This window comes from Balaenoptera acutorostrata, chromosome 12, assembly GCF_949987535.1.
Source record: "Balaenoptera acutorostrata chromosome 12, mBalAcu1.1, whole genome shotgun sequence".
Taxonomy (NCBI): domain Eukaryota; kingdom Metazoa; phylum Chordata; class Mammalia; order Artiodactyla; family Balaenopteridae; genus Balaenoptera; species Balaenoptera acutorostrata.
Window position 1 is genome coordinate 69,110,202 of NC_080075.1, and position 25,247 is coordinate 69,135,448.

A 25,247-nucleotide genomic window follows, 5' to 3' on the forward strand; every position below is an offset into this window, starting at 1 on the left:
TCCACCGACATGTACTGAGCACTCACTGGGTGCCAGCCATCGCTCTAGGTCCTAGGGATCCAAGGTGTGCAAGCGTGGAGTCAGACAAGCTGGAACTGACTTAATCACCAGGAAGAAAATCTGTGCAAGTTGTGCTGGGAACCCAGGAGAAGTCTTCCCAAAAGAGCAACCACGTGAGCACCAGGAAGTGTTTTGAGGGAGGAATAGCCAGTGTGAAATGTAAGGAAACAATCAATAGGGGTCAACATTTCTAGCTTTGAGTGGTCAAAGACATGAAGGCAAAATTGGCAGAAAAGTGGGATTTGGGGAGCAGATTTGGGAAGGGAGAGGGGGATCTCCCCTATCTCAGTAGTAAAAAGGAGCCACAAAGTTCCTCCTCAGCAGGAAAAGCTGCATCAGACTCTGAAGACCGCAAAGGAAAATAATAATTGTATTATTTCTGGCGATGATATAATGCTCTAAGCCGTATCTCCAAATACCCTCCCTAGATTGGAACTGAGAAGATGACTCTCTTCAAGGCATTACTGGAACAAGTTCTGTTTGTATATTGTTCTAAGAAAATAACTGGATTTGTACCATGTCATCACAAAGCCCCGGGCGGTCCCCTCCCTTCCAGGGAACACACAGTGGGGAGGAACCAAAACTGTGGAAGGCAGGAACTCAGACTCTCAGCCTGGCACTTGTGCCTAAGAAGGACCTTACATAAAGAGTAGTCTCGGGCAGCCGGGTTCTACCTGCATTGGGATTAGAGCCTGTCCAGTTGCTTAAAGGAACAAGATCTCCTGTGCAGGTAAATTTCTTTAGCTCCAAGGGTGGGTCCAGTTTAGCCCAGAGCCTCTGAGGCCTCTGTGAGGTCTGGGTTCAGAAGGTGAGAGAAAGGTAGTTGCTTTTCCTGGTATGAGCTTTGCAGGTCAGGGTGTATATAGAAAGAGTCTGGAGTCTGGAGATGTGAATGTTGTTCTCAGCTTTGCATTTGCTCACCGGTGTGACCTAGAACAGTGGACTTCAGCCCTTTGGTCTCAGTCTCCTCATTAAAATCAGGGGGTCTTTGGGCCTGGGTGATTCCTGGGGTCCTTCCTGCTCTGATTTCCATCAATGGTGATTTGGTAGAGTTATTAATGCTGCTAGGTGCTGTCATTTCCCGGGGCTCAGGACTTCCCAGGGATCTTCTGATCCTCCTTGATTTGGGGAGGGGGCTGAACGGGTCCTGGGGCCTTGTGGGGTCCTGATGTCCCGGGAGGCAGGCTGCTCTCTGGGTGCTGGCAGGCAGCAAGGCTGGTTTGACGTCCTCTGGGAAATCAGATGTAAAGAAACACTGATGACGATGCTCACCTTCTGTGAGAGCGAAATGGTCCCTCACGTGATAGTTGTCAGTTTGGTGCTAAGGAGTAGCGCTTGCCTAGATGAGAAATCTAGAAATCACCATGCTGGAGCAGTTTGCTGGCCTCTGGGCTTCTGAGGCTTGGGATGGCTCCGGAGGAAGGTCGTCAGCTCTCAGCTCAGTGTGCGACCCTGTCCTGTGAAGGCAGAGGGAGATACCCTTTGTGTGGGTGGGACGCAGCCTGGATATAGGTTAAACATTTCTGTTCCGGACATGCCAGATTCAGTCTACAGGAGCTCAGGGCTAGAACTGTGATCCTAACTTTGAGCCAGTGAAGTGGACCTAAGTTTCTCAGTCTGGGGAAATCTTCCAGACCTGGCAGGGTGGGAGCATATCTCTGACTTTGGAGAGTGAGGATTCTTGGATGGGCTGGGTACTGACCATTACGGAGTAAACCTCACAGGGAGGAGAGGAGAGCCCTCTCTCTTGGCCTGTGATGTTCTTGAGGGCGGAAATTCTGATTCATCCTGCATCCCTGCCATTGAGGGCCCATGGGGAGGTGTCCAGTCAAGCAAGACTTGTTTAAATGAGTAGAATGTATCACTTTTCAATCTCCCTTGTAAATCTCTCTACTGACGATCACAACAATCAGTAGAAAGGAATAGAATCTATTTAACTATTAGTGGCATAATTGGTTTGGGGACAAATCTCTCCACCCCAAGGGTAACCACTAAGCTGATTTCTAACACATAGATTGGTTTTGCCTTTTTTGAAAGTTATGTAAATGGAATCATAGACTTTCTGTGTCTGGATGTTTTCACTCTGTACTAAGTTTGTGACTCTCATCCATATGGTAGCGTGTAGTCCTTGTTTGTTCACTCTCAATGCTCTATAGCATTCTATTGTGTGAATGTTCCCCAATATCATTTATCCATGTTCATGGCCTTGTGGGTAGTTCTCAGTTCAGGGCTATTTTGAATAATGCTGTTATGAATTTCCTTGTACATGTTTTGTGATACACAGATGTAAGCATTTCTGTTAGGTAATATCCAGGAATCGCTGCATCAGAGGATGTATATATGTTTACCTTTAGTATTGACTGCCAAATAGTTTTTGCGAAAGATGTTTTTGATTGACTTCCTTTATCTGAAGTGTTGCCTGGGTTTCTAACTGCATAGCTTGATTTTCTGGAGTGGTGCAAATCATAGCCTGAGATGCGAGGCCACCCGTTCCTCAAGCCCAGGACCAAGGTTTCGGGGGGCTGGGAAGTGCTGTCACCCAGCATCGTTCTCCCCAGGTCATAGCAGATTTGGGATTGTTCTTTCATGGTGGCTTCTTTTGCAACAGTCTCCTTTTAATACTGTCACACAAGCTCAGAGATCCTTAGAATACCTTTCCTGAGGTGTAAAAAATCTGTGCATCAATGAGGTAACTCAGCTGTGAGAAGATAAAACATGCTAGAAAGCTGGAGAAGGCTCTGGGGAGGAGGGGAAACTTGACCTGAACTTTGAAAAATGGATGCAGTTTGAACCAGAGAGGGCAAGACACATCTTGTGTTTGTGTGCGAGCGAAAGGTGTGTTGGAATAGAGCAGAGGGCGTGTGCTGCGGGTTGTTTACCCAGAAAGGGGCCCAAACGCTGAGAGCTTGACCATTTGGGTTTGAGGCCACGCTCTGTGTGAATCAGGGGAAGGAAGGCTATTTCTGTTTCATCAAATAATGCAGTTCAAAGCCTGTGACTCTCTTAAGATGCAAATACTCCTGAAAAAAAAAAAGAGGAACTCATTTACATCTGTTTTAGAACTCCTTCCTATTCAGGTGTGTTTTGAAATGTCCAGAAAGGAGAAAAATCAGAAAGGTGGTCCTTTAAAAGGGTGGAAGGTGCTGGAGAAATCAGAGTAGGGAATGACTCCAAGACTAGGGTGGTAAGAATTGCAAGAAGCAAATGGTGTGGCCCCGCTGAGGCTCCGGTCTAGGAGCCTGTAAAAAAGTAAAAAAGGAGGATGCGCCAAGAAGATGCCCCCGGGCTTTTACGCCAGCCAGGCTGGACGGCCAAGAGCCACTGAAACTGCTCGGAGGTCCTGCCTCTACACAGGGCCGCTGAAAGGGAGGACCACCCGCTTCCTTCCAGCCCGACGTTTAGTTCACCTACGAAGAGTGACATCAGGGTCTGGCTTCCACATGGGCCAGGTGAATGTTCGGAAGCCCGTAGAAATTTACGTGGCAACTCAAGGTGCACTCTCACGTTCTGGGGGAGTCTGGGGGTGTCTGCACTTCTACAGAGACCTGTGGCTGTGTAGTGTCTCACAGAGTCAGATGGAGGATGGGGCAGTTGGGAGTGGGTAGGGAGCTCCATCCGCCAAGTTCTTATTTCTCCAAATGGTCCTGCAATCACCCCAGAGGACCCTCTCACACAGCATCACCAGTGAAGGCAGAGGGCTTCCTGCCTCTCCTTCCCTAACCCCTGCCCCTGCCCCAGTCTACTGTCCCGGTGCACGGTCGCTATGGAGACTCCTTAAGGCTGACCTTGATTTTACTTTGTTCCTCAGGGCACTTTGCCCTAGATCCCACATACCCTCCTTGAAAAGGAGCCCTAAAGCCAGCCTGGATGAGGAGGGAGTGCTATTAAGGAGGCCTTTGAAAACAGTTCTCAGCCTAAACTAGTTCCAGGGATGTGATCAGAACAACAGAAGAGCAGCCGAATGGTTGAGAGCTCACAGAAAGTTTTCCTGTCCTTTTCTCCTTTCAGCTTCACATCAAGAGGGGTGGAGAGGGCAGGCTTTACCATTCTTTACATTTTACAAATGAAGAAACATCTATTCATTCATTCAGTCAGTCAGTCAGTCAGCAAACACTTATCAACCACCTCTTTTTTCATAATATAATGATGGGCTCTGCAAATCCAGGGGAAAAAATACTCTTGCCTTCAATATCTCATAGCTGGACCACGTCCTTCATTGTTTCCTGAAAGGCAATGTCTTGGGGTCTTCTATTAAAAACTCAATCTAAATGCAGATAGATATCTAAATGGTAAAAACTTTCAAGATCCTTTCCAATTGTTAATTTTGTAAAATCATTTCCCCTTTTATGAACAGGTCATGATCTGTACATAAAGATGTGGGTTTTCCTATTCATAATCAGTACCCACAAAACCACCTGAAAACTGCTCAAGAATGCCTGATGTCATCACCTCTAAAAAATGCATTAGAGACCAGACTTTAGCAGAGAGAATTGACAAGCCAAATCTTTAGGTCTTTTTGAGACACAAATGTAACTGAAAATGTTGAATCTGTAAAAAAAAAAAAAAAATCAATAAATCAATTAGAGATAAAATTCTGTTGCATTAAGATAAATTCTCAGTGATGGATTCAATTAACCACATTTTATTGTGTGAATTCCTCCTTGGAGCTTATTGCTGTGCCTAGTGCCACGCAGCAACAATCCACCTGGGTTAGGTAGTGCTTTAGAGCAGACTTCTCTGTAAAGGGCCAGGCTGTAAATATTTTTACTTGTTGGTCATATGATCTCTGCTCTAACTACTCAACTCTACTTTTGTAATGTATATTGCAAAAGCAGCCATGGACAGTACATAAATGGGTAAGTGTGGCTGTGTTTCAATAAAGCTTTATTTACAAAAACCAATGGTGGGCCAGATTTGGCCCATGGACCATAGTTTGCCATCCCCTGCTTTAGAGTTTATTCAAGCCACTTCACATCGTTGTCTCTTTGAGTCCTGAGAGTAGGCACAGTATATGTCATCTCCTTTTTATAGGTAAAGCAACCAGCTCATGCATGGTAAGCGGTCTGCCCATGGCCACACAGGTAAGAAGGGGCAAACCCAGCCACCTGCTGGGTTTTCTAATTCCAAATCTGGCACACCATGAACACTGTACAATGCCTGTTACACAAAAGAAGTATAGCTCTTCCCAAGATAAATCAGGCAGGGCTGATTCTTAGTCTTGTTCTTTTGTTCCGACTGTCAAGAGGATGGAATTGATCATTTTTTCCATCTGATGCCTTTTAATCACGTAGACAGAGCCATTGTGCAAGGAGCCTAGGTTTCTATTCCAATTTTACCTGAGACAACTCAGTGGGTTGTGGCAAGATGCCAGAGCTCTCTGGAAATCAGTCATCCCGTAGGAGGATTCTACAGGTCCACTGTACCTGTGAGCGGGGACATGCTTCTTATTTCTTTTGTTTCCTTTTCAGAGCCCTGACTCTCCCCTTATTGGTGAGTCAAGAGCCAAGTGTATGTGTCCAGGATGGTACTGTGTCTGCACATAGTAGGTTCTCAGTAAACAGCTGAAGGAACTGACCATCAGGGCAGGGACCCGAGGCGTGAAAGAGACCCAGTGTCTCACCTGGTGGTGGTGCTCCATGTTCACCAGCCAGTTAACATTCTAAGGCCTCCTGGGGGTCATGAGTACCAGGGATCCCCCTCCCCACCATAAAGCTCTCTCTTGCCCTCAGCATCTACAGAGAAGGCAAGCATAGCCAACGTGGGAAAAGTGAAGGTTGAGGCTCTGACTACTGATTTGCTGGGGACAAATGAATCCCGACCTGAAGAACATGATGGATGAGTCCAACTCCCTCTGGGGAGCCAAGGAAGCTCTCAGGCCAGGCAGCGTGTCTTTAGGCTGCACACGCTAATACCTGTGTCCTGGTTAGTGTGTTCATTTACCGGTCTGCTCCAACATTGCTCACTTACAACAGTTAAAGTGCATTTCCACATATGACCGAGACCCATGTGGCCCTTTGTAGAGAGCTGTGGCAATATGGGAATGAGCCAATTTCTTCCACAGCCTGTGACAGAAGACACACAAGAACTTCCAACGGGCTGCATCTGGGTCTAGACTCTCCTGAAGGTGACTTAGGAATACTTCTTTAAAGATAAGGTATGTGTGTGTGTGGCCTCATCCTGAAGAAGCTATTAATCACTTTACAAGTGGTCTTCTCTTCATAAAACGCATCAACAAGTCCTTTAAAAGGCAACTTCTTAGTGTGTTCAAAGGCAATCCAGCTCCCCCAAACTTGGTTAACACACAAGATTTCCCAAACACGGCTAGTGAACAAAATGAAGTCAATCTGTGCTACAGATTCTCCCCTTTTCTGTTCCCTATTCAGCCGTTACCATCAGGGCCTGTAGCTCCCGACTTACTAAGTCCCTACTGTGTGTGAAATTCCCAAGAGAGCCTCCTAAACTAGATGACAGCCAAGATTCTCCTTCTCCCAGAAAATCTTGGGAACTGCTGATGTAGTGAGTCTGTCACACACCTGACCTTGAGGGAAGCGTGCACATGCAAAGATGGAGGGATTAGGGCCTGCTGTGGAGCAGAGACGGCCCCCCACTCCCCCTGCCCCCCCAAGCCTGCATCTCAGCACGGAAGCCAGAGAGGCCGCTAGACTGGGGGTTGGGGGTAGGAAGGAAGAGTAGGGGGAGAATAAGGAGAATGAGAAGATCTCTAGGAAAAATGAGAACACCCCCTAAGAGAGGTGCTTCCATTTTTCACAGATGCCCAAGAAAAGACATTCTTGATACAAGTGCTACTTCTCAATATCTACACGGGTTTCTCCAGGACTCTCACTTAACATGAGCTGCAAGAAGGAATGAGAAATACAGTGGGCAGAATCTGTGTGCCTGATTTTCTGGAACAGCCCTGATTTCACATATGTTCTATATTTATGTCCCCAGAAGTCCAGTTTGGGGATATGGGAAACTGTGGTCCTTGTAGCTCCAGGAGCTTCTTTGTTCTCGCTCAGAAGGACATTTCTGTTTGTTCCTACAGGAGCTGCACAGCAATCCCCACTTCTATTCTGCCAAGGCCAAAAGGCTGGATCTGTGCCAGGGACTGGTAGGTAAGTCTGCACAGCCCCTGAGACACACAGCTGGCACTAGCCAGCCCAACCCAGACAAGGCAGAGCTGGGTGGGGAGGAGGGGGATTGAGAGAGCCCAACGGGGGAAATGGCCACCCTGAACTCTACCTTGACATGTTGTCCTTTGATGAGAAAATGATCACAACTGGTCCCCTGAGGATGCGTGGGAATGCCACACCTTGCCTAACGATCATCCTTGTTACCAGTTTGCAGGTCTAAGTTTCATCTTTGGAAAATGTACTCACTCTACCTTAGTCCCTGTAATGAGTCCTTCTTGGCACACCAGTCACTAGATACCCCAGAATCCAAGCAGATCTATCCTCAACCCAACTTTGTTTTTAGAGGAATAGAAAAACCCTTGGCCATGAGGGAAGGCACACGTGTAGTGATACCCATTTCACAGACAGAGAAATGGAGTCCAGAAGGGTTGAGACTTTCTCAGAAGAACATAAATCAGTTACAGAAGCAGGCCTTAGAAAAGTTTGGTTGTGTTTGGGTCCAAGTGCCTGACATTGGGACATGGGGAAGCTAAAAGCTGGTCCAGGAATATGGTTCAGTTCTTGGTGTCAAGTCTGGATTCCAGACAATGTTCCCCACCCTCTGTTCTGCTCACTCACCATCTTCCTCCCCGATATAGAATTCCCTTCTCCTAAACTAGGCTGCAAGCCCAGAGAGGATAGCAGTTGGCGCCAGACATTTCTTGCATGCAGTGAGCCCTCAGTAGATTCCTGTGGACACTTGTAGCATGTGCAGGCCTGTACAGTACACCCATGCAGACACTGCGGTCTGTGCACGCATGTCCAGCAGATTCATGTGGAGACTGTGTGCTATCTGGCTTAGGCGACTGCTGGTTCTTGGCGGCTTTGCAAGCTCTGACTTTGCACCAGGACATCCTGAGTCGTGTCATTCCCCTGAATCAGAGTTTCACTGAGAAGTATGCTGGCATCTTCCGGTTCTGGGTGAGTGTCCTCCTGGTGCCCCAGCCTGGAGGAGGCCATAGGAAAGAGGGTTCTGGAAGAGTCATGTCTTTGCTCCCTGGGCTGACTAACCTCCATGGCAGTCTTCACTCACCAGCGGGCACTCTCTCCTTCCAGTTCTGGCACTTTGGGAAATGTGTTCCAGTGGTGGTAGATGACCGACTGCCTGTGAAAGAGGCTGGCCAACTGGTCTTTGTCTCTTCTCCCTACAAGAACTTGTTCTGGGGAGCTCTTCTGGAAAAGGCCTATGCTAAGTAAGACAACCCCTTTCCTTCCCAGCCCTTCCCACCTCCTCTGCCTCTGTCTCCCTCTCTTCAATGTTGAGGGAGAACAAGAGGAAGAAGCAGTAAACTTTCTCAAGTGAGAGATGAGGCGCATCTCAGCAAATATAGAGGTCACGCTATCGGAACATGCTTTCAAGAGTCTTACCTTTCCCTAATGGATGGAGTTAATAGGGTTAGAAACTCTGAGTATATATTTTCTTTTTTTGCCCCTAGGATGGAAGGAAGGAATAGCAGACACATGACCGGGGAATAACCAAGCGGGGGATTCTCTAGACTTGTTTGGACCATCCCAGGCTACAGCATAAACACCCTTCCCTTATCCCATGCTTATGCCTTCCCTGGGCAGGCTCTCTGGCTCCTATGAAGACTTGCAGCGTGAACAGGTATCTGAAGCCCTTGTGGACTTCACTGGAGGGCTGACAATGACTGTCAACCTGGCAGAAGCCCCTGGCAACCTCTGGGACATCCTAACCCGAGCCACCTACAGCAGAACCCAGATTGGCTGTCAGACCCACTCAGGGGTGAGGCTGGGCTGCGCCCTGGCAGGATGGCCTCCTCCCCTGCTCGCATCCCCTTTGTCAGCCAGCTGCTGCTCTCACCTCGTGTGGGCCCCCAGACTCCACCAGCTCCCGCACCCAGAGTCCTGACGTTCAAACTAGAACAGCAGAGCTGAGCCCCTGGGGCAGGCGAGAACTCCATAAAATACAGATTGTGTTCAGAGAAGGGAGCTAACAATTCTTGAGTGTCAACCACATGCAAGGCCACTTACCAGCACCACTAGCTGTCATTGTCTAATTTCATAACAAACAAGAACCCGGACGTGGAGTAGGAAGCCCTCAGTTCAGCCCTGCCTCTGCTAACGACCCTTGTGTCTCCTCACATGACTTGGCAGCTCTGAGTCTGTGTTGCCCTCGGGAAGGTGGGGTACTAATCACTGCAGAGTGGCACCCTGACTTCTTGAAAGGCTCAAATGAGACTGCAGGTGCTGAAGAGCTTTGAAAACAGTAAGGAAACACAGCATGGGTCTCTCCCACCCCCTCCCCATAAACCCTGGCTCCAGCCAATAAATCCCCCCAACTCCCAAGTTAGCTGTACACAGCAGAGTGCTGACAGGAGCTCTCTGTCTCTGCAGAAGGAGAGAGTGCTGAAGAACGGGCTGGTGCAAGGCCATGCCTGTACTCTCCCAGGGATCAGGGAGGTGGGTGGAACCCAGCCCCTCTGTCTCCCTTCAACCTCTCCCTTCTCTCCCGGGCCTTCTCACCGAGGCCTTGCCTCATCTTGGTGAACGTTGGTGTCTGTGCCCAGTCTAGGGGCTGAGTTTTTCTGGTAGGCCTGCCAAAGCAGGTACTAGTCTCCCCGGACCTCCGTGCCGCTTCTCTGGGGTGAAGTGGTGGGTCCAGCCTTTGCCACCTCCATCGCACCATCCCCGCCTCTCTTGACAGTCCCAGCCAATCAGCCATCTAGCCCTGCGGTGCCTCACAACCCTTCTTTGAGCTTCACTTCGCTCTAGGCTGCCATTGATAGCTTTTCTATCTGGGTTTTCCCTCCAAATTCCTGCTTCTTTCCCACATGCTCCTTTCCCCACAGTCTCCCAGTTTCCTTCTGATGCTATCTATCTTTTGAGCTCTACTAAACATTGAGAGAAAGATGAACCAGACCGGGACCCTGCCTACAAGGAGCTTACAGTCAAGTATGGAGGCAAACCATATTTGAAATGGATAGGGAAGCAAAGTAGAAACTGAAAGAAGAAAGCAATGGTGAAAGGCTTTAGGGGTTTAAGGGTAGGAGAGAAGACATTTACCTGGTTGGGTTGGAGGGAAATCAGAAAAGACTTTATAGAGGAGGTGACATGGAGTTGGCCCCTGAAAGATGGATAGATTTGTGTGAGGGGAGAAGGGCCTTCCTGGTGGAGGGAGGGCAGGAGCAAAGCACAGAGATAAGGAATCAGCAGGTTGAATCTTAAAGAACCTCTGCAATCCTCTAGAGAGTGTGACTTCCCCAAAGTCCTCCAATTCCCTTTAACTCTGTTTCAGATTTTTTCAACTCCATTCGCACCTGACTTCTTCTTTCTCTTAGATCTCCATCAGTCATGTTTGTGTGTGTCAAGAACTTTTATTTTCATATTTAGATAACAAAATTTATATTTTAAAATATTTATGTTTATGATTTTATATTTATTTAACAAATGTATTTAACAAAATGTAGCACTTAATATGTGATAAATACTGTCCTAACTGCTTTACCAATGTTAACTCAATCCTCACAACAGTCCTATGAGTAGGTGTATTAGTGTCCTAGGGCTGCCATAACAAATTGCCACAAGAGAAATTTATTTTTCACAGTGTTTTTTAAAGCCAGAAGTCTGAAATCAATGTGTCCTTAATACCGTACTCACTCCTATGGCTGTAGGGGAGAATCCTTCGTGCCTATTCCGGCTTAGGATGGCTCCCAGCATTCCTCAGCTTGGAATGCATAGCTCCCGTCTTTGCCTACATCTTCACACGCCCTTCTCCTCTGTGTCTTTCCCCTTCTCTTCTTTTGTAAGGACATTTATCATTGGATTTAGGACCCACCCTAATTCAGGGTGATTTTGTCCCAAGATCCTTAACTTAATTACACCTGCAAAGACCCTTTTTACAAATAGGATCACATTGACAGATTCTAGGTAAACATATCTTTGGAGGAGGGTACCCATTCAACTCACTGCAGTAGATGTGACTATTGGCTTCATTTTACAGATCAGGAAAAGGACACAGAGAGGTTAAGTAACTTGCCTTAGGTCTCACAGCTAGTGAGCAGCAGAGCCATTTTCTCCTCTTGCCAACTCCCAGGGCCTTTGATCGTTCATTTCAAGGTCTCATCTGCAGTCATGAATCTCACCCAGATATCTGCAATATTTGCTATTGGCACTCAGCCCAGCCACCTGGACTGGTTCTCATTTTATACAGGTGACCTCCAAACGTGGACCTGCGTACCTAATCAAGCTGCAGAACCCCTGGGGAAGAGTGGAATGGAAAGGAGACTGGAGTGACAGGTGAACTTCTGAGACCGGCTGGGAGGGGTGAGGACGGGGTAGGTGAAGGCTGCAAAGGAGGCTGCCTTTGGCACACAAATTCAAATGCGTGCTTGTGACATTTTCACATCTGCATTATCACTTCATCATTTTTATAGATGAAAAAATGAAGACTCAGAAAAATAAGTGGAATATTACTCCGGATAGAATGTACTATACTCTATTTATTATAATTAATAAAGAGAATTGTCGGAGGGACTGAGTCTATGTGGAAAAATGGCATCCAAAGATTTATATAAATTTTTTTTTTTGGCTACGTTGGGTCTTCGTTGCTGCGTGCGGGCTTTCTCTAGTTGCAGCGAGTGGAGGCTACTCTCCGTTGCAGTGCTTGGGCTTCTCATTGCGGTCGATTCTCTTGTTGTGAAGCACAGGCTCTAGGCGCGCAGGCTTCCGTAGCTGTGGCATGTGGGCTCTAGAGTGCAGATTCAGTAGTTGTGGTGCACCGGCTTAGTGGGCATGTGGGATCTTCCCGGACCAGGGCTCAAACCCGCGTCCCCTGCATTGGCAGGCGGATTCTTAACCACTGCACCACCAGGGAAGCCCGATTTATATAAATTTTAAAGTGTTGTAGAAATATAGCATCATAATGTTGTTGGTAGTGGTTTGTTTAGGAAAACAAGTGTTTGCCTTTGAGAAAAATGACGGGTTAAATTAACTTTGGTAGCTGTGTGATCTTAGGCAAACTTCTTAATTTCTTTGAGCCAGAGGTGTGATGAGGATTAAATAAAATGATGGGCTTTATTCCATAGTGTCTAATCTGCTGTTAGTCTCATCCAGAGCAGTTTTCATTTTAGATATTATATTTTTTAATACTAGAGATACCATCTGAGAATATCTTTCACTTTTCTCTTCATCATGTCCATAGTTCCTTTTACATCCTTGAGAACATGAAGCACATTTATAATGGGTGTTTTAATGTCCTTATCTGCTAATTCCATCATATCTCTCTTATTTCTAGGTCTGTTTTTACTTGTGGTCATGGAGCACAGTTTCTTTCTTTTATTTTTTTAAACATCTTTATTGGAGTATAATTGCTTTACAATGGTGTGTTAGTTTCTGCTTTATAACAAAGTGAATCAGCTATACATATACATATATCCCCATATCTCCTCCCTCTTGTGTCTCCCTCCCACCCTCCCTATCCCACACCTCTAGGTGGTCACAGAGCACCAAGCTGATCTCCCTGTGCTATGTGGCTGCTTCCCACTAGCTATCTATTTTACATTTGGTAGTGTATATATGTCCATGCCACTCTCTCACTTCGATCCAGCTTATCCTTACCCCTCCCTGAGTCCTCAAGTCCATTCTCTACATCTGCATCTTTATTCCTGTCCTGCCCCTAAGTTCTTCAGAACATTTTTTTTTCTTTTAGATTCCGTATATATGTGTTAGCATACGGTATTTGTTTTTCTCTTTCTGACTTATTTCACTCTCTAGGTCCATCCACCTCACTACAAATAACTCAGTTTCATTTCTTTTTATAGCTGAGTAATATTCCATCGTATATATGTGCCACATCTTCCTTATCCATTCATCTGTCAATGGACATTTAGGTTGCTTCCATGTCCTGGCTATTGTAAATAGAGCTGCAATGAACATTGTGGTACATGACTCTTACTGAATTATGGTTTTCTCAGGGTATATGCCCAGTAGTGGGATTGCTGGGTCGTATGGTAGTTCTATTTTTAGTTTTTTAAGGAACCTCCATACTGTTCTCCATAGTGGCTGTATCAATTTACATTCCCACCAACAGTGCAAGAGGGTTCCCTTTTCTCCACACCCTCTCCAGCATTTATTGTTTCTAGATTTTTTGATGATGGCCATTCTGACTGGTGTGAGATAATACCTCATTGTAGTGTTGATTTGCATTTCTCTAATGATTAATGATGTTGAGCATCCTTTCATGTATTTGTTGCCCATCTGTATATCTTAGTTGGAGAAATGTCTATTTAGGTCTTCTGCCCATTTTTGGATTGGGTTGTTTGTTTTTTTGATATTGATTTGATATTGGATCACATTTTCTGCTTCTTCATATACATAGTAATTTTTTATTAGATACTGGACATTGTAAATTTAGTTGCTTAGGGATTATTTTGATACTTTGACGTTTTCTTTTAGGACAGATCTAGGAAAACTTTTAGTTGGGGCCTAACTTGACCCCACTACTGAGGTGTAGACCCTTCGAGTTCTCTATTAAAGACCCCATGTATACTGTAAGGTCTTTTGACTCTGGCTGGTGGGAATTCAAATGATTTCCAGCCTGGTGTCAGCTCTGGAAATTGTTCTGTGTATAGTCCAGTCTTGTGGGATTTCATTTTATGTATGCACAGATTTTATTTTAGCCAAAGACTCAAGGGAACACCTATGAAGTTCTCTGGAGGTCCTTGTTTAAGTAGCTCCCTCCTCTTGGGCACTTTCCCCAGCAAATTCTAGCTGTCTTGTCTCCCTGAACTTCAGACTCTGTCTCTTCCACTCAGCAAGACTGCTAGGCTCTTTTTGGGTCCACTTCCCTGCATCACTGTCCGGGGAATTAGTTTTAGGCAGGAGTCTAGGCAATGTTAAGGCTCACTTTATTCATCTCCATCCTCTTGGGGGTCACAATTCTGTGCTGCCTGCTGTCTAATGTCCAAGAACAGTTGTTTCTTGTATTTTGTCCCATTTTTAGTTGTTTATAGTGGGGAAGTGGTACATGAAAGCCTTACTCCTTCGTGGCCAGAAACAGAAGTCCAAAATGATGGGCTGTGGGAAAAAAACCAATAGCAACATAGGTTCCAATGCTAGTTCTGACATTTAATAACTTTGTGACTTCAAGCAAGTGACCTAATCTCTCTTAACCTCAGTTTCCTAATCTCTAAAATGGCAATAAAAATCCCTACTTTGTAAAGTTGCTGTTAGCCTTAAATGAAATAAAATATGTCAAGAGACTAGCCCAGAACTTGGCTCAGAGTAAGTGATGAATTAATGTCACACGTTGCTTTCATAATAGAGGATGTGAGATGTAATTGTCTGCAAGCAGTATGAAGATGAGAATAAATAGCAACACTATAGAGCATTTACTGAAGAATTTCTTGCATGTCCCTCTCAATCCTTTCCTTCCCCATGAAAACATTTCTTTTCTGTTTTCAGCTCAAGTGTGTGGGAGCTACTGAGCCCCAAGGAGAAGATTGTGCTGCTGAGGAAAGATGATGATGGAGAATTCTGGTATTTGACTCAGAGACTTGGGGCACGTGCCCTGGCTTACATTAGGACATCCATCCAGCAAACGTTTACAGGGTGCCTCATGTATGCCAGGCATCTCTTATACAGAGATCAAGAAGACCCTTTAGGGGCTCACGGCCTAGCAGGGCAATCAAACAGTCACAGTCTCTGTGATAAGAGCAGAGACCCCTGGCATGGAACTCAGCGGGTGCTCAAAGCAGAGGGTGGGTGTGGCCACTGCCTCGTCTCCGACTTCTGTTTCTTGCCAACTATAAGCCACCGCACCTGTGCCCTCCAGAGCAAAGCAGTACTACTCCCACCCACCCCAAAACCTCTCACCCCTTTTTATGAAAGGTCACCAGACACCCTGAGCTGATGCTGCTTCTGGGTGTCTGACATGAGACCCACCTGCTCCCCGTTCCTTCCACTTTTCACCCTTACTATTAACTCCCACGCTGTCCCTCTTCTCCCTGTACCCATCCTTTTCAGACTGCTGTGGCCCTTTCGCTCTTGAAGTAGGTGGTCATTGAACTCAAGAGTCCCGCAAATACTGTTATTTCCGTTAACAGATAGTAAACTGAGCTGGTTCAGACAACACGCCTCGGGGCACAACATTAGCCAATAGGGGCGAAGATTTTTATCAATTGATGATGAGGAACTGATTTGTGCAATTCTTATTGAACATGTATAAATCAATTGACTAGCTATGAATGCCCCAATTCCACCTTATCACCACCAGCAGCGGCCCAGGAGCATTGCCCTCAGGCAGCCATTGTTGGACGCTGCTTCCAGCCACGGGGTGGGGTTTCTTGGTAGCACCACCTGCCCGAGATGGACCCTCACACTGGTCCATCCAGCCCCACTCTCATGGGTCCAAAGCCAGCTCAGCTCTGCGTGGGGGTGTGGAGGATGGGGCCCTGGGTCCAGCAGAGGGCTGGGATGCCCGTTACTTAGTTGCAGCCTCCCTTCTGGTCCTGATGACTGGATGTCATCTCCTTCGTTCCCTACACAGGATGGCACTGCAGGACTTTAAAGCACATTTCATGCTTCTGGTCATCTGTAAATTGAGCCCAGGCCTGCTGAGTCAGGATATGGGCTAGAAGTGGTCGTACACCATGCTGCAGGGGAGATGGGAGAAAGGGACCACGGCTGGTGGCCCGACAAAGTCACCCCGAGGTGAGCCTGTACACAGGAGCCAGGGGCTCTTGGGTCTAAAGTGGCAGCTTCTCCAGGCAAAGGTGGGGCTGCAGACAGAGCCACTGCCTAGGGCCCCTGGCTGAAGGTGAGGGGGCTTTGCTGGACAAGCTGCGTGTGCTGGCCCCGGGCTATGTGAACCAGGAAGATGGGGCATTTCTGTCCTAATTTGCACCAAGGCGTAGAATTCTCAGTCAGGCTGCCTACCTCTTGGGGGTGTATCTTTCCAGAGGGTTCCCTTTCCTAATCGGCACCAGGAGGCCACAGGCGCACAGGCATAGTAGAAGGTTGGGTTACATCTTTCTGTGGTTTTAGGATAAGGTCACTGATATGCTGAAGTAACCACCCCATAACAGGCAGGATTGAAATAGTATTTATGTCGTATGTATCGGGCCCTCCTTACCTAGAGTTTGGTAGAGAAACAAAATCAAGGATTCCCAGGTCATCAGGTATAGGAGATGAAGGTGTATACCTTCTCCAAGTGGAGAGGTTTGGGGACTGTGTCCCTTTCTCCACAATGGGCCATCTCTTGGGTAGGAAAGATTTGAAGGGGGTAAGATCTCAGCGGGGCCCGGGTGGCCCTGGCTCTGGTTTCATCTCCCCCACAGGGTCCCCCCAAAGGCTGAAGCTGCACATAAGCTAAGGTCCCCGTTAAAATGCTGCTTCCCTGGGACCACAGGCACGTTCTCTTCAGTTAGTTAACAGTCACTGGCCCAGGCAGTGAACGTCTCCAGGACACAAAGCCTGTGCCAGGCAGCGTGCTGGGCAAAAGCTACAGTGGAGAGTAACTCTCAGGTCTGTGTGTCCATAGAAGAACCCGGGGTGGAAGAGGTGGGAGGGAGGGGGACAGAGCTGTGGTGAAAGAGACCCCAGCTCTGTCCGGGTGGACCTTGGGTGGGAATCCCGGGGCAGCACCCTGGGTCTGTGCTCCTCTCTGTGGTTTGGCAAGCAAGATGCTAGGGGAGCCTGTCTCACCTTGGCTATGTTCTGCCCCAGACACATTTTGGAAGAACCCGCAGTTCCTGCTGTCGGTCTGGAGGCCCCAGGAGGGCAGGAGGTTCCAGATGCCCTGCAGCGTGCTGGTGTCCTTACTCCAGAAGCCCAGGCACAGGCAATGCAACAAGAAGTCTCACCTCGCCATTAGCTTCTACCTCTTCAGGGTGGGTGGGCCTCTCATGGAGTCTTATCCTTTCTTCCTGTTTCCTGTCCTCTTTACCATCCATCTCTGTCTACCTACATCCTTCTCTGTCTACCATGGGTGCAAATCCTTGGGAATATGTGATCTAGAACGAGCCACCTTCTTGCATTTGAACATCAGTTTCTACATCTGTAAAATGGGGACAATGATATTTATGCAAAAGGTGGAGTAAAGGAAGATCGTGTAGCAGTGCTTATCATTGTGCCTGGCACACAGTTGGTACAATTAATTCTGGTTCCCTTTGTCCCTCTCCAAAAGCCAAGCTTACCTTGCCTCACCCTTTTCTAGAATTTCTAATGATGGATTAAAATGTCACTGACTGGAACAGCAAGTCTTATGGGAGGGGAAGTGGCCTCTGGGTAGAGTCTTCTTGTATACCAGCCTCCATTAGAATTCATGCCTGTGAAAGAGCTGGATTCACTGCCTAATGAGGCCTCTCTTTTTTGTTTTTCAGATGAGCAAGGTGAGTTGCACACTTGCCAGGCTGGCCCTGGTAGGGAGTGATGTCCCGGGTTCACTGAGACTGCAGCAGCCTTATGTAAGGAGCCGCTGGAATGTCTGGCAATAATGCCAACTGCCTCTGTGTGTGCAAGTAAAGAGCATCTGCTGTTCTTTTTTTATCCAAGGGCCCCCCAAAGTCCTTATACCTCCGTAGAGAGGTCTGAGCCTGATGCAGAACCAATAAATTTTAGAATCGATTAAATCCCTACATAAATACTTAGGGCTAATATTGAAGACTGTCACAGCATAGGAAGAATGATAAATCATAATTTTACCTGAGTTATGAAGCCCATAATAAAATAGATCTATAACAGATGGGATATCAGGAGCCCATGCAGCCCACCTACTAGGGGACAAGGGACAAAGGCTGGGAAAACAAAACAGAAACACAGGCAGGGGACAAGAGCAGCTCTGTGTTTCAGCTGCAGTGGCAGCCTAGAGGGATCAGTTGAGAAGGCCTGAGCTATCCCAGCCTCTGAAGGGTGGCAGCTATTCTTTGTTTCCCAAAGAAAACAGGTGAAAAACTTAATTTTCTCAGATTGGACTGAATCGAGTAAAAGTGTTTTTGTAAAGAAACCATTTTGCATTGGGTGTCTTGGGTCGGTTTGGGTTTTTTGTTTTCCTCCCAAGGGAATACTGAGTGCTTCCAAAGTTGCCTGTTAATTTAAAAAGAAAAAGTTATTTAGTCAGGGAGGGGTGGTGGGATGAATTGGGAGATTGGGACTGACATATATACACTAATATGTATAAAACAGATAACTAATAAGAACCTGCTATATAAAAAAATAATAAAATTCAAAAACAAAAAGTCTAGGAAATAGTATAAATGATGCCAGATCTCAAGATAGACATTAGTAAATCTAGACAAATCTAAAATGCCATGAATTTCTATTAAATTCTACTATTTCATTAAAAAAAAAAAGCTATTTATATCAAGCCTATTCCTAAATAGAATTGGGTCAACCTACAATAAAAAGTATAAACAGAACAAAACTATGAACCAGTTACAGAATTCAAAAGGCAAGAAAAAAGTTATAAATAGATGAGGGATAGGGAAGCAGTTAATTCTACCAGGAACATTAAACCTAGAACAGCTACTACAGCTGATTATAAAATTTAGTTCTGAGATTCCTGGCAGCCAGGGCAAAGACAGCAAAGGGCTGATTTTCTAGTTCTCATTGTCTCAATGAAGAAAGCATGCATCGCCAAGAGATACATTTTGTTTCCCCAGCCCTAAGTGGAATCTGGGAAATGTCTTTATGTGGTGGGTAGTGTCTTTATCAGCAACTGTGTGCATCCCCCTTATGGATGTCCCCTCCCTCCATAGTCCTGCATGAGAGCCAAGGGAAGAGGAAGCAAGAGAGAAAAATAGGGCAAAAGGGGGATATAAAAGAGGGAGGGAGAGAGAAAGAGAGAATAAAAATAAGAGATAAAACAAAACACAAACCAGACCTCTGATTTGGGTCTTCTGAGCTTTGGCCAGTACTCTTTCCTCTTTATGAGGCTGCTTTCACTGAGATGACATGGAATCTCCAGTTGATCTGTATGGAGGGAGATGGCTGGTGGTCCGTCTGTACCTATGAGCATAATCATGTCATAATCAACCTTGAAATTGTAGCACATACATGGAGGCAGCATCAGGAAGTATCAAGAACGTGGACATTGGAGCTCAGCTGCCCTGAATTCCAATCCTGGCTGAGACTCTTACCCGCTAGGTGACTTTGTGCAGATGGCCTAACTTGTCTGAACTTCAGACCCTCAACTGTAAAGTGGAAAGTTCAGACACAGTGACATTCCTCACCTCATTTTGTGTATGATATTGTTTTTAACACAAAGTCAAATCAGTCGACATATGTATTCAACCTCATGTAGGGTTCCAGCAAAGGTGCCCACTATGGACGTGTTCTGGTGTTTTCTCTCCACTCCTCATCCCTTTATCTCATCCTCCATTGGGGCAGGTGGGATTTGGCAAATCAGAGGCCACCTTAGTCCTGGCTCCTGGCCAAGGGGCCCAGGCCTGGCCACAAGCCCTGGGTGATCAGCTCAACTGCTGCCCTCTGTCCTCCACCCACAGAGCTATGATGACCAGAGGAGACTGCGTCCCAAGTTCTTCTGGAAGAATGCTCCCCTGAATTGGTCTGAGACGTTTCTCAGAGAGAAGGAAGTGAGTCGGGAGCTGTGGCTGGAGCCTGGGACATACATCATTGTGCCCTGCACAACTGAGTCCCACCCGGAGTCTGAGTTTGTCCTCAGAGTCTTCTGCAGGGAGCACGTCTTTTAGTAAGGTCCAGGCCTCTCCTGGAGGTTGGGGTCCACTCGGGCCAGGGGAGGGGGGCAGGGCGAGGCAAAAATGGTGGAGGACGGGGGTCTCTGTGACCAACACAGGGGACGGGGTGAGCAGGAGAGCAGGGCAGCTGTCTGTGCGGAGACATCCCTCACTTCTTCCTCCCCGCTCTCCTTCTAACAAATGAACACTCTGCTGGACGTAGAGAGAAAAAGCTAGAACAGGTCTGGCCCCTGCCCTCCAGAAGCTCAAAGTCTGGAAAGGACATGGACGTATGAACAGTTATTTATGTTACGCTGTGTCTAGGGCAAGCGTTTATCTGCCCAGCGTGTTTGGAGAGCACCAAGGAAAAGCATCTGAGCCAACCTTCCATGGTCCTGGGGGAAGCAGGGGTGGCTTCAAGGACGTGGTGATTCCTAAGAGATGCACAGGGTTTGTTCAGTTGAGAGGGGCTGTCATCAACCATCAGGCTCAGATGAATCAATATACACTTATCCCAGCCAAACTTATTATAGGCCTACCTCGGCGATATGGCAGGTTTAGTTCCAGACCACTGCAACAGAGCAAATACTGCGTTAAAGAGAGTCACAGGATTTTTTTGGTTTTCCAGGGCATATAAAAATTATGTTTACACTGTATTGTAGTCTATTAAGTGTGCAATAGCATTATGTCTTAAAAAAACAATGTGCATACCTTAATTAAAAAATACTCGGGAATTCCCTGGCTGTCCAGTGGTTAGGACTCTGCACTTCCACTGCAGGGGCCACAGGTTGGATCCCTGGTCGGGGAACTAAGATCCTGCATGCCGAGTTGTGCGGCCACAAAAAAAAAAATACAGCTTGACTGCTAGAAAATGCTAACCATTGTCTGAGCCTTCAGTGAGGTAGAATCTCTTTGCAATAGTAACATCACTGATCAAAGATCACAGTAACAAATATAATAATGAAAACGCTTGAAATATTGCGAGAATTGCCAAAATGTGACAGAGAGACAGGCAGTGAGCCAATGCTGTTAGAAAAATGGCGCCCATAGACTTGCCCGATGCAGGGTTGCCAGAAACCTTCAATCTGTAAAAAAATGCACTAACACGGAGCACAGTGAAATGAGGAAGGCCTGTATTTTGCCTATGATTGTTCTGACATGACAGCCCTTCAGTGTTTAGAACCCAGTTCTTTTTCCATCATATTTCGGGTATAGATAGTTTAACTTGGTCCCAGGCCTCACTGCCTTGTGAGACCACTGAGTCTGAACGTATGAGTGGGAGTAGTTAGGTGAAGGTGGGGGAAGGAAAGGGCACACAGGGTGGAGGGCTCCGCTTGAGCAAAGGCCATGGGGTGAGAACACAGGGCGCGTGGGGAGGTACAGCCGTGTGCTGAGCCCTGTGCCAGACTGCACGCTTCAAGGGCAAGTGGGGCGTCAGCTAAGGAACTGGGAAGGTGAGTTCCCAGGGGTGGGAGAATATTGGTCAAAACGTTCCCAAAATGATCCCCAAGAAGTAACTCGGTCTTTTCTCCCCCCTCAGTGAAATTGGCCGCAATTCAAGTGTCGTCTTCTCTAAGGTGAGTTGTCAGGTGGAATTCCACATGATGGGGACCGATTACAGAGCCGGGAAGGGGGGCTTCTCCCCTCACATTCAGGGGTCGGGGGAAGAGGTCTGCAGATCCTGCAGGCCCTACTCTGTGGCACACATAGTGTGTTATCTATCGTGCCCTAGAAGTATGCATCTTCTGCTGTTTTTGCACTAAAATAACTGCCCTTCTGGTCAGGTCCTTGGCATTGAAGGCCCAGAGCCCCAGATGCATGAGTCACACCTCCATGTTCTTCTGTTTCTCTCTACCTGGTGTTTCTTCTGCCCCTTTCACGGTTTGCTACTTCCCCAAAGCTAGTGACGATTGGAGAAACAGGGAGGTAGGTGAGTGCTATGGTAAAACATTTAAAGCAGCACTCAAGGTCAGACTCACAGGCTTCAGAGGCCTGGGAGCCGTGAGCACAGTAGTGAGTGCACGAGAGTCCATTCGTCCAGGGGAATGACCAAGTCCTTCTGTGTGTCTGTTCCTATAGGAAACTGTAGACCAAAGTGAAGGGCAGGATGAATTCTTCCCCAAACTCTTTGACAAGGTAAGTTGAACCAAGGGAGGTAGCAAGGAGCAGGGGACACTGTGGAGCCTATAATTCCATGGAGGGTGGGTTTGCATCTGCCTGACCCTGTGTATAAATTGTGATTTAAGGCTTCCTAGTCTCCAAACTGCCACTTTCTATGAAAGCCCTCAAGGTTTTAGACAAATGAGTAGAGCTGTTGTTTCCAGCAGGCTCCTGTAAAATGCATATCCGTTCTTGGAAGCTACATTGATTTGTTGTAGGAAAAACAACTTTAATTTTTAATCCCTGTGACGATGGAATATGGCAGAGGTGAGACTCAGTGTTGGGGGGAGTGGGTGGAACGTGGCAATGGTGAGCCCTGGGGGGTCTGGGGGAGGGAAGCCCAGGGAGAAGACCCCATGGGTGGGTTGGGGGCGGGGTGGGACTGGTAAGAGGCATTGGGGAGGAGGAGGGCTACCCACCTGGTCCCTTCCAGTTCTTTCCTTGGGCTGACCCAGGTTTGAGCACCAGCAAGAGGCCACCCGTCCCTAACCTGCAGGACACTAAATACATTTAGGAGCAGGGCAAGAAACCTGGGCCTGCCATCTGAGTGATGTCATCACAACTGGAAGAACATGAACTCCCTGTGTTAGTAACACTCCTGATTTCATTCCCAAGTTGCCTGCCCTCCCGTCTTCTCTCATCTTCACCACTGGCATCTTGCTTAATGTCGTCAGAGACGATACATCAGAATCTTATGTGTGTTGTTTATAAAAGTTTTCCTCCATACCAGGGGTTTCCAAACATTTTCTGTGGCAGTCCTTTTTATCAAATGGGATCTCACAGAGAAACCTAACATATATAAAACAGATAAATATGAACAGATAACTTATAGCCATTTTATAAGTTCAAATTTATGGTACTTATTTTGCATTAATATGTTCTAAAGTTAAATGTTCATGTAAAGGGTTGCTTTTCTGAACTCTAAAATGGAAATCTGGACTCTTGGCTAAGGATAGTTTATTAATAATAAAACTGAAACCCAATTGCTGAACTTTCAGAGCATCTCTATAGAACCCAGTTTGAGAATCACCGCTATTAGTCTACCTCTTAAGAGTCCTGCCCTGCTGGGGGGCTCTGAACTTGGCACCCAGTTAAACTGTGGTAGAAATTCTTATGAAATTCCAGATTTAATTGTATGTCTAGTCATGTTCCTTATGTTCAGGAAAACGGCATCACTTATTCTGCCCAGAAATGGCATATGTGCCACCCCGAGCAGATGTGGGAGAGGCCTTTCCCAGCCCGCTTTAGCTGTGGACCCTCTGCATCTAACGAGCCTTCAGCAATGATGATTTTCTTCTACCACTCTGCTTCTGCTCTAGCATCCAGAAGTAAATGCAGTCCAACTGCAGAAGATCCTGAACCACATGCCCTGGTCAGGTGAGTATTTCAGAGTCATCCTGTAGGACTCAGGGGACACAACTTTTCTGAACTCTGGGTCTATTTCTCTTTCTCCTGGTGGGACACGTGAATGCCCACTGGTCGCCCCAGGAGCTGTGTCTTATACCAGGGTGGGTCGTGTGGTCTGAGAAAGAGGTAGAGGAATTTATGCAGCTTAGAGAATTGTTCTTTTTTTTTTGCTTAGTTGAGTGTGTAAAGATAGATGGCAGTGAAAATGAAGATTTCTGCTAGTTTGCTAGTTTGAGAAGAATAGTTGAATATTTCTTTCTTGGCATATAAAGTCCATGTGGAAGAATGGCATTCATTTTCTCAACCCGGCAAATAAATATTAAGTATCGACTAGCTTACCAGGGAGCTCTCTGATGAGCTCATATTTAAATTGATTAACCCACAGAAATCTGATAGGAAGGAGCACATCGCGTAGGAGAACTGCAGATGGGTGGTGTGGATGCCTTTGTATGAAGCTTGGGATAAATCATCAGGAAAGCTTAAAGCCCATATAAAAGTATTTTATGTGTATATTTTGAGTGAGAAGAACATGATTTTGAAAAGAGTAAACCAAACAGTTAAAGGGTATTTGCTACCTGAAATATGTGATTGCTTCTCCTTTACATGAAGCCAAGATTTCAAACCCAAACACACTCAGAAACTGTATAATTTCCAGATGGTTTCTCAAAGCCAAACTCGGGTATCATAAAAGAGCCAGAAAGGGAGACTCTAGAAATTATACAATATGAGATGCGGCCCCTCCCTACCCCTCCTCAAAAAAAAAATTGTAAAAGAGATGGCTTCTGCACATTAAAATTTTTAAGGCATTAATCACAAGTATGCAAAATGATTTTTGAAAGAATGGATGGACACATTGTTTTCATTTATTCCTACGAGAGGGATTCTGGTTGATAGATTGGAGAGCTACTATAGCTTTTGGCAAAATAGTTGGTAAAGTCTCCCATAATAAATGATGAAATGTGGGTTGGAAAGTTGCAATATGATTCACAAGTTTTATCATCATCCCAAGAGTTATATAAATATGAACCCAGAGAGATAATTCTATGTTATGGGTCAGAGCCTATACGTTTTAGATATTTAGTTGAGAGTCTCTGTATTCTGCACTTGGTCCCCTTACACTTCCTCAACTTTTATCAATGGCTTGGAAGAAGACATGGCATGCAGGCTTATCAGATCCACAGATGGCACAGAACTGGGAGGAATAATTAATATAATAGCCAACAGAATTGAAATTCCGAATGCTCACCACAAGCTGTGCCCAAGCCAAAAAGATGAAATGTAGTCAGGGTGGTAATTAAAAACTGCCATTTTATAATATTTAAAAAATCAGTTGCACAAGTTCCTAACAGAAGAGACCTCATCTTTGTGGCAGTTAATTTGAAAGCTATCTGGTTAATTTAGTTGGCCTTGAGCTTAACATGTGCTAATAGTTTCAAGTTGCTGCTAAATAAGCTAATCCAAATTCAGGCGGTTTTTAATGGAAGCATTTAGTGTGTGTTTTTGAAATTGTGTTCCAAGAAATGTTAGAAACCAAGAGGTTTTAGTAAGTGTTCCATGAAGTAAAATGGGTTAGATTCTATGGTCAATTGTGCTTAGGAAATTCTGCATTAAACAAAATTTCAACATTGGCTCCTGTATACCGACCACGTGCTAAGGTACATGGTGATGGAGACAAGGGTCATAGATACAGAATATTTCAAATGTATTTGAACTCAAAACCCTTTCTCTGCAAAACTTCTCCCTTGGAACCTAATTTGGGAAATGCGGACTGAAAATTTTGGAAGTGATAGACCCA

The 25,247-nt window shown here is 46.2% G+C and overlaps 1 protein-coding gene across 1 annotated transcript in view; it reads left to right on the forward strand.

The window, feature by feature from the left end:
- The first annotated feature begins 5,129 nt into the window (after positions 1 to 5,129).
- CAPN14 (calpain 14) overlaps positions 5,130 to 25,247 on the forward strand; it is a 56,719-nt gene continuing 36,601 nt past the window's right edge. The window contains 14 exon segments of the mRNA XM_057557894.1: positions 5,130 to 5,141; positions 7,106 to 7,175; positions 8,035 to 8,153; positions 8,289 to 8,425; positions 8,802 to 8,976; positions 9,591 to 9,653; positions 11,404 to 11,489; positions 14,655 to 14,729; positions 15,739 to 15,902; positions 16,917 to 17,084; positions 19,662 to 19,899; positions 21,426 to 21,462; positions 21,965 to 22,021; positions 23,365 to 23,422. Coding sequence (XP_057413877.1) covers positions 5,130 to 5,141; positions 7,106 to 7,175; positions 8,035 to 8,153; positions 8,289 to 8,425; positions 8,802 to 8,976; positions 9,591 to 9,653; positions 11,404 to 11,489; positions 14,655 to 14,729; positions 15,739 to 15,902; positions 16,917 to 17,084; positions 19,662 to 19,899; positions 21,426 to 21,462; positions 21,965 to 22,021; positions 23,365 to 23,422 — 1,459 coding nt within the window.